Here is a 9,950-nt window from a genome sequence, read left to right as displayed (position 1 = left end):
AAATTTGATTTTTATTTATGTATCATAAACTATTTTTTTTTTAACTTTTAGAACTCTAGTGAGGCAGATTTGTATTTATATATATATTTTTTTATTGAATTGTTTATACCTTAAGCTTACTTATTTTATTTATTTTTGGAAATATTTTGAAATTACTACTATATCAAGTTGTGGCAACTGTATTTGTATGGGATACTATGTTTTTGTTTGTTTTTTGCACCCATTACTTCTGAATGATGAAATTGGTTAGTTTTCTATCTACAATGAAGTCAATCAGTTTGCTCTTTGGTGGAAATACATGGAAAAAACTAAACTGAACTATTTATATTTAAAAATAACTATTTATTTAAAAAAATGATATTAGAATATATATATTTATATTTACCCACCATTATTTTGATGGTTTGACCACAGGCAGAAATACGATTTTAACATGAATGGAATATGGTCCGGGTGCGATAAAAAAAACTCCAATAGTAAATGATTATACTATTTTTATTGAGCCAACGTTTCAATTCGAAGCCAACGATTCAATCAATAATCTTCAATGATTTTAAAGTTTGGGCTCTTGCCTATGACTATTTGGAAACAACTTGTAGGCGTTCTATGCATGATCGCTAACTGTGAATTATCTAGCAGTCGGCAGTCAATATGTTAAAGATTAGAAACCATAATTTTGCTTTATCAGGGTCATAATTTAATTAAAATTTGTTGTGTGACCATATTTTTTATTCAACTAACTTCTACCAAAGAAAGTATAGCCTAAAAATAATTGTTAGTGGGTTGTTTAAAAAAAAATAATGACTATTACTTGATAATTTACTTTTATTAATTTTTTTTTAGGTCTTATTTCCATGGCTCAAGACGTCGAGAGCCTTTATGCTGGTGTTAAGGCTCTTGTGTGTGTTGTCAAAAGTGATAGAGTGGCACAGTCCGAGATGGACCGAAGGCGAGCGTACCAGACCCTGGCCATGCTCTTAAGACGCAAGAAGCACATTCTCAACTCTCATATACTTCATCTGATTTTCAGCCTCGTAGGAACCGTAGATTCGGGACGAGAAAGCTCTACTATTCCTAATGTTATGGCCTTCCAAGATCTGTTATGTGATATAGAGGTTAGTTGCTCAATTTTAATCAGGGATATCCAACCTAATTATAAAGAGTTCCCAATATTCATTGTTATCTATTCTCTTATATTGTTACATTATTTTAGTTGTTTGTATCTTTTTTAGCCTTTATGAACCCCTGCAAAGTGGGGCGATACGTTGGCTCACATTAAATAGTTTAATTACTATCCATCTTACTTTTATAAAGTAGTTTTCATTTCTAAAGTTCTATATACCACTGCTATTATAGGTATATACAACTATGTCAACAACTAATACATCATCATTAAAACTGAAATATTATATCAATGCATAAAAATTGTCATATAAAATGTCTTTTATTTTGAAAGTTCCTTTAGGACATCTAGGAAAATCTGTACATTAATTCTTTCGGGTTTCTTAACTCTTTTTAAGTTTTTTTTTATTGATTTAAAAAAAAATTATAAATGCCATGTTTTTTAATAGGTTTGGCATGAAGCTCCAGGCGATATCCAGCGGAGTTTGTTCGAGCATTTATACGAATTAGTGGCCGATTCTAGTGAAAAACGAGTCAATATAAGTTTGATCAGGCAAATGCGGCTAGTGCAACGATTACTCTACATTCTGCCGACTGTGAAAAGCGGAACAACAAGAGACCTCATTCTTACCCTCTTAGGTGCACTACTGTTGGCACAACCTCATCCCAATGACATTCTTTGGTGAGTTTGTTCTTCAACTGATGTTTTTAGTTACCATTTCTATGTCCATATTTTATTTATTAAAATATTACTATAATACCATATGAGAAAATTATTTTATTGTTTCTAGGGGAAGGAAATTACAAAGAAAAAAAATTGTATATATAATCTTCTTAATTTCTTGAGACTGGTATTTATTTTTTAAATAAATCAAATGGTATCCATGCTAAGTTTCAGCACTCTTTATTATATCAACAGTCCTACATTTCGGCCAATTCGGCCATCCTCAAGGACAATCTTAAATATAAATTTACACTTCACATCCATATTTATAAACGTCTTGCAGGCTATTCTGCCCAGGTCATTAATTACTAGTCAAAGGTCAAATTACCCTATTTTGTCACAATTTCATTAATTTTTAAAACTTATAATTTTAGATCAACTTACACTATCAACTATCATATAAACCTGGTTTATGAAGTACTGATATACTTATTAATTATGAGAGTTAGTTGACCGTGGATGACGTACAAGGAGAAGATGGTTGGAGGTGCGGTCAAAGAGAAACACAAATAAGTTGTGTTTCTTTTTCTGTGTTTTTCAATGTTTCTTCACAACTTATTTGTGTTTCTCTTTGACCGCACCCCCAAACATCTTTTCCTCGTACGATATACTTATTAGATATCAATAGAAATGGCTTATGAAGTATTTGATGTCAAATTTCTTTTTAGTGAGGGAACAGAAACATAGGTCAATATTATCATTAGCCATAATAATTTTTTTTAATTTCTAATTTTTTAAAAATTTTTATTTTCTTAGCCTACTGTAAATGAAATCTTGCAGTTGAATTTTAATACCATTCTAATTATTTGATAAAGCTGAATGATACGATCACTCTTTTTGACGACATGATTGATTTTCACAGAAACAATTTCTGTATGTCTTAAAACTATAAAAGGAAAAAGGAAAAAAAAAAAAAAAAAAGCTTTTATTGATTTAATTGTGTCACTCATAAGTTTTTAAAAGTAATAATTATAACATTACCTATTATATTAAAATTTTATATGTTTACAGTTTCGGACAGTTCATAATTTCCACTCTGCCTTGCACTCCTGGTGCTCTTGAAAGGCAGATTTCTCTTCAAGAAGTCATGCCTGTAAAGAATGATGGACAGTTAACATTTGAAGAACTAGCTGATTCTGAGGAGTCCATGAATGCAATTTTGTTGAGAAATAGGTGCCTCCAACTTTTTCATAGCCTTCTTTTCACTCCTCGAAATACAGTCAATACCAGGTAAGAATTTCCGGGATTAATTGTTTGTTTTAATTTGTTAATTTTTTCAAATAATTTAAAATTATTGAATAATGTTACAGTTTTTGTGAGGATATCGCTCATGTTCTTGGACTCGATTGGCCACTGCTGTTTCTACAACAACAATTACATCCTACAACTGTTGTATGGGGCCTGCGGATTCTGGTTGTTCTCTGTTCTATACCTAACCTCCTGTCAAAGTTCAAAGAGGGCTCTTCCACAGGTGGTTGGCTTCAGGATACAGAACTTGTCGTTCAGAATAGAATGGGTGTTGTATTAGGTAATTTATGAAACACTTAGTTTATCATCCTCTAAGACCATTAAGTGTTTTAATTTTAAAAACCCTGAAGTCCTGTTGGCTTGTTAATGTTAAGGCGTTGTCTTAGTAATCTTTAGTTAGAAGCTGCACCGGTTCGAAGCCGGTCTGGAATAGTTGAAATTTATTTTGTTACAGGCAAGAGCAATGAATTTTGTCAAACTATTTTTTAGTAATATTTTAATCTAAAAAGAAAACACTCAAACAAACAGCCTTTTACTTAATAACAACACTATTTCATTAGATCCTATACTCCCAATAAAGTTTATTTTCTTTCTGAGGTCACAAAATTTGTATTAATTGTCCTTAAACCTAAATGTCTCCTAGTCCTTTGATTGATAAATAAATCACTCTTTCAGTTTTAAATCTGTACCTCGGGGGGATACAACACTATGTCCAGTAGTAATTCACATGCTTCAGAAGGATAAAACACCAAGGTGTTCTATCCCTCTAAATGAAAGTGGACTTGGTGTTGTTTTAAAACATGCTATATCCGGTTCTAACTGGTTTTGGACATAGTGCTCTATTCCTCTAAGAAATATGAGGAAAAGCTGATTTTAACTCTGTAATAAAGTCAATATGGAAAAAAATGGACATAGTGTTGTATCCCTCCGAGGTACAGAAATATAATCTAACATTTAAACATTTGCACTATTAAGTGGTTATCAAATTCAATTTTTGTTATTGAAGGTTCGTGTAGCCCAGGCTTTCCACAATCTCTTTTGCTCCTATTAACTTTTTCAAACTATAACTTTTATGAAGATTCTGTAACCTGACGATTGTATATTGTGACCCAGCGGGCTGTCAGCTCGGAGCCGCTATCCCAAAGAAGGAGTCACGCTGCGAGAACAATGGCACTCCAGGATTCCAGCAGCTGTCCTGGCTGCTCCAGCATCATGTTGACGTTCCACAGATATACTTCCTCCTTATGGGGCTCATGATGGGCCAGCCTGTCAAGCTGTTACCTCCTGAATCAAAGGTACCAAGCTTTTCAAATTTTTAAATTAATCAAGTTTTTCTTTAATTATTCGAGATTAATTTTGTTTTTGTTTTTTCAATAGTTAGATTTATTAAACGCTTGGAGCTTGCTGTTTAATGTTCCTGCTAATCAATCAATGTCTAGCGTAATGGGCAGGTTCACACTCTGCCCAGATGCTGTGACAGTCATGCTCTCAATGGTTCGAGTGCTTCTCAACACTCGTAACAAAGCGTAAGTTATTTGGCCTTTAAGTTTATATGGTGTTTCAGGAAAATATGAATTAAGGATCTCAAAACAAGAAAACAATTCTGTATGAAGATATTTCTGCTAATGCTTTGTCTATGAGATACTCATGTCTGAAGATTTTAATTATTATGTAATTAATAAATTAATATGTGCTCCAACTATTTTACCAATAAAATTTAAACATTAACATTCATATTACATGTTCCTCAAACTGATTACCTTGAGCATTAAGACAGGATCGGCATCTTTCTTCCACATTACCAGTGGCCCAATGGCACTGGATATCTGTTATTGTTTCACAAGTTTCAATTATCCTTCTTCTTTAACAGTTAAGGTCGTTGACTAAGCTAGCATAGGCAAAAAAAACATTTAAAAAATGAGGGCATGACAATAACATATCCAGTGCCGTTGGGCCACTGCCGCTGTGAAAGAAAGATGCTGAGCCTATTTTAATGTTCAAAGTAATCACTTTGAACAACATTTAATATTGACGTTAATATTTTATTATTATTATTATTATTATTAATTCAGCTCCACAACTCGATGTTGAGTCCTGGCCTCCTGCATTAGCCTCCACCAATCATTACGATCTTGTGCGGTCGCCATCCAGTTCCTCACTCTCATCATGGTCCTGGCATCACCACTCACACCATTACTCCATCGAAGGCGTAGTCTTCCTCTGCATCTTGCTCCATGTAGTATCTCTGTCACTATTTTCCTTGGCAGATCACTCTCAGCCATCTGAGCTGTTGCTCTGCCCACCTCAATCTAACGAGCCTCAGAAACTGGACAATGTCTGGTTCCTTATATAGAACTTTGAGTTCCTGGTTTGTTCGACCTCTCCATATCCGGTCTACCTTGACAGCTCCAAATATTTTACGGAGAATCTTCCTCTCCAAGACCATTAAGTTGTGCTCACCAGCCTTGGAGATAGTCAACGTTTCTGAGCCATTCAGAAGAAGTGGCCGAATAATTGTTTGATACAAATAAATCTTGGTGTCCTTAGACAAGGCACAGCTCCTAAAATAGGGACTGAGGCTATAATAACAGCGGTTGGCACATAGGACTCTACGTTTAATTTCGGAGTCCACAACATTGTCTTGGGTTATGAGCAATCCAAGATACACAAACTCGGGGACTTTTCCAAAAGTATATTCTCAGATCCTGATTTCTTTACCGGGCCTGGGGATTTGGTCTTTTCTGCATTCACTTCAAGCCCCATTTTCCTTGCTGCTTCAGCCAATTTCCATGGGAGACAGCTTGGAAAGAGCGTCCAGCAATGTCTATGTCAGCGTAAGCAAGAAGCTGTATTGTTCTGCTGAATATTGTTCCGCCGACATGAATTCCAGATTCTCTAATGGTCTTTTCAAGAGCTAAATCAAAGAGGAGACAGGCCAATGGATCCCTCTACCTTAGTCCTCTTCCTGAGACAAATTCATCAGATCTTGCTCCCCAATCTGCACCATGCATCTCACCTTTCTCATGGTTAGTTTTACCATTCTAATTAACTTCTCAGGGATGTTGAATTCTCCCATTGCCTTGTATAACTGTCTCCTATGAATGCTGTCATATGCAGCTTTGAAGTAAACAAATAGGTGGTGCGTTTTAATCCCGTATTCGCGTCCTTTCTCAAGCATGATGGGTTAGCAGAATATTTGGTCAGTTGCAGATCATCCTTTCCGAAAACCACACTGATACAGACCACCTAAGTTCTTTTCTGCAAAGGGGAGTATGCGCTGAAAGAGGATGTTGGACACCAACGTTAATATTTACACTTTATTAATAAAGTAGTTGGGCCACATATTAATTTATATATTATAACCTAGGTAATTCATAACTATGAAAATCTTTAGATGTAAATATCCCCTTAACAAAGCTTTAATGGACATACCTTCATAAGGCATTTTTTTCTTGTTTTGAGATCCTTAATTCATATTTTCTTTCAGGACACTACTATGAAACATCCTGTATATTTATATACATTATTATATATATTTATAATAATGAAATTATCTCTTTGCAGTTCGAGTGAAGTCGAAGCTGATCGTGTTCATTATGCAGTGAATATAATCCAGTTTCTATTTTTGGTGTATCACAGTAATCAGCATCTCATACCAATCTTTATGAGCCAAGATGTGCTAACTGCTTTGACAAATACTCTTTTTCCTGCTTGTAGCGAACCACCAACTCCAGCCGATGAAGTAAGTTTTTTTTGTCATGATCAATTTCAACAATAAAGTGCAAAAATAAAGAGATAAAAATAATTGTTATTGTATTAAATTTCTATTGCTACAATATTCTTCATGTTTATTGTATTCCTTTCTTAGGTTTTCCATATGGATTCGAAAGATATACCAGACACAGTCGTCCTGGATCCTCCTAATAATCACCCTGCTAATAAATTTGTAATGGATTTAATAAGATTCATTATTTTTGATTCGCTTTCATTACCAGTTTCTGCTAAGACTACTCCACCTCTCGACATTGTGCTGGAGGTAATATTTCTTTGAATAAGTTTTCATCTCATATTACCTTCTTATTATTATTATAAATACTTATTCTCTAACATTTTATTTAAGTGTTCCGGGGATGTTGGAAATATTAACGACCAATCTAGAATACAGACGGAAGTTCTGAGCTCGCTGATGGACCACCTAGTGGCAGCAGATATCCTCATAGGAGATCAGGCAGCCTTGCCGATTGTGCAAGGAGGGAACAGCAGTAACATTGCTCCAAATGTATCTTATTTGGCTGCTCGAACCGTTGACAAGATGTGGCAAGGTCTCTTATTTCATTTATTGAACTCTATAATTAAAATAAGTTTGGTTCTCTATTCTTTAACTACTTGTAGTACAGTTTGACTTTCAGTTACCATGCTGCACTTTATAATATAACATGTGGTGAGGTGTTACATTAACTTGAAGAATTTTAGATGTATAAGAATGAATACTCGCAACAAAATAACATTTTGGAATATATAATGCCACAAGGCATATATTTGCACTCCCAAATAGTCTCGCTGCATTTTTTATGTTTGGGACACACTTTAATACCATCTTTGAGGAATTTTTTTTTTGCTTCTGTGGGTGGAATATTCCTTGGAAAATGGTTCTATAGTTTTTATTGTAAAATGGTATATCACTAGCAAACAATTTTCCACTCTTTGTGTATTCAGGCATATTCACACTTTTTAAAATCTGTTATGCCATATCTAATCGAAATTTTGTATACTCGCATTTTTTGCTTTTTGGTATATTCAATCTCTTCAAAAATAAAACATAAGCATTAAAAAGCGTAATATCCATTAGGTAAAAAAATATTTGTTTATAACTTTTCATGTATTTTCTCATTATTAAAAAAGAATATAAGTAGCTATCTTGGTGATCTATCCATCCATGCCATCATTTTACTCCAACACGATACTGGGCTTTGTAACAGTGGTATTATTTTTTGTTGTTATTCATTTTATAATATGGGTTGATAAGACTAAAATAAAAAAATCTATTATTCAATTTTTCAGTGTTATAAGTTTTATAGCAAACACCAAGAATTTCCCTATAAAAAAACCTGTAAAACATATCGTATTGGTTCTGAAATATTTCCAAGATATCAATGATAGTATGCAGTGTCGTGTACTCTGGAACTATAGCTCAAATAATTTACGGTCGAACTGTTAGACGACGTGACTGACAGGTTGTTTTTGTTTCTGCGATCAATACCTATTGATGTGGTATGCACATTGCTGGCAACATTTTTTGTTTCTGCGATTAATAGCTATTGATGTGGTATGCACGTTGCTGGCAACATGCATGCCATGTCTTTGTAGCACAAGTGGTTAATTCAATTTTTCTATATATTGAACATTTTTTTATTTTATTTTTTTTAATAGGAATGCTTGTCAAAGATCCTCATGAAGTATTTGATTTCATCGTAAAACTGCTAATTCAGGCGAAAAGAAGGCAAGTATCAACGTGTACTGAAACGCTGTACCATTGCCTCAACAGGACTATACTTTTTCTTTTGTCGCGTGGGACAGATACCATTCCTGATCAAATGCCAGTTCTCGACGCTTTACATAAAATCACGAATAACAGGTAATTATTGTATTGTATTGTTATGCTTAGGTTGACTTTTATAAAATATTTAATATTTTAATTCAATTAAAATTTGTTGAGGTTAAAAAATTTTTATTGAATTGACATACCAGACTTCCTAAAGAGAAAAATCCTTAATATTTTAAACTTGTAGCAGAAAAAAAAATCCAATTGGAGTTAACTCTGATGTAAATGTTGATTAGTAATGCCTACTTGACTAGGAAAATTTAAATTTTGAAACAGAGTGAATAAGCAGAATGTTTTTAAAAAACTGTTTAGTTTTAAACCTTTTATTTGTGAATACCTAATAACCTGTGTATTCAAGACAACATTCTTTCTGTACCCATTCTCTTTATCTTATTTTTAAATATCTATTCATTTAAAATTTGTTGAGGTTAATGACTTCCATTTTGAATGAAATATTTATTAATTATTCATAACATTGTACAACGTTTCGGGACCACTGTCCCATATTCATGCACTTTAAAACCTCATGAGTTTCCCCCATATGGAAAATCATGAGGTTTTAAAGTGCATGGATATGGGACAGTGGTCCCGAAACGTTGTACAATGTTATGAATAATTAATAAATATTTCATTCAAAATGGAAATCATTAATCTCAAAATATTTTAAATGAATTGACTCACCAGACTTCCTATAGAGATAATCCAGATTTAAATATCTAATTATTACACCAGATATCATGTAAATCCATGTAAGATCACAATTTAAAAAATATGGTGTACCTATATGTAATTCTATCGTATAATTTCCAAATCCATAATGTTTTCTTTCTTCTCTTGAATTACATACATTTTAATATCTACAAGACTATTATGGAGATAAAAATATTTCTACAATATATAGTACAATAATATTAAGTTCAGAACAAATCATTAAACTCAAACTAAGTCATTGATTTAAATTATTTAATTATATGTATGTTGCCGATTTGACCAAAATCAGATATCAACCCTTCCATGATAAACTTCTTAACTACCCTAACCCACTATTTTCTATCCTGGCTTCTCCTTCATTACCTGATAATCCTCTGAAAAAAAGATGGTCTCGAGATCTTCTCTAAAGATGTTATTGGAGTTCTATCAATGGGTAGATTCTTCACATATCTGTATCATGGCATTGTATAACTAACATCAAATTTACTTGTATATATTTTTAATACAGTTGTAAGTATCAATAAATAAATAAAAATAAAAATT

General features: G+C 33.1%; 1 protein-coding gene across 2 annotated transcripts in view; it reads left to right on the top strand.

Annotated features, from left to right (window-relative positions):
• The window catches only part of bchs (WD repeat and FYVE domain containing 3 bchs), a 90,389-nt gene that overhangs the window by 41,683 nt on the left and 38,756 nt on the right, over positions 1-9,950 (top strand). For both annotated transcript variants that reach the window (XM_014418138.3, XM_014418137.3), the window contains exons 25-34: positions 844-1,115; positions 1,572-1,804; positions 2,858-3,076; positions 3,157-3,374; positions 4,208-4,389; positions 4,472-4,620; positions 6,659-6,836; positions 6,963-7,130; positions 7,215-7,416; positions 8,525-8,729. In XM_014418138.3, the coding sequence (XP_014273624.1) occupies positions 844-1,115; positions 1,572-1,804; positions 2,858-3,076; positions 3,157-3,374; positions 4,208-4,389; positions 4,472-4,620; positions 6,659-6,836; positions 6,963-7,130; positions 7,215-7,416; positions 8,525-8,729 (2,026 nt within the window). The remainder of the gene's footprint in view (positions 1-843; positions 1,116-1,571; positions 1,805-2,857; positions 3,077-3,156; positions 3,375-4,207; positions 4,390-4,471; positions 4,621-6,658; positions 6,837-6,962; positions 7,131-7,214; positions 7,417-8,524; positions 8,730-9,950) is intronic.

This window comes from Halyomorpha halys, unplaced genomic scaffold, assembly GCF_000696795.3.
Source record: "Halyomorpha halys isolate HHAL.00 unplaced genomic scaffold, Hhal_1.1 Scaffold180.1, whole genome shotgun sequence".
NCBI lineage: Eukaryota > Metazoa > Arthropoda > Insecta > Hemiptera > Pentatomidae > Halyomorpha > Halyomorpha halys.
The sequence above is the reverse complement of the archived record's forward strand: the minus strand, read 5'-3'. Positions and strand labels throughout refer to the sequence as shown.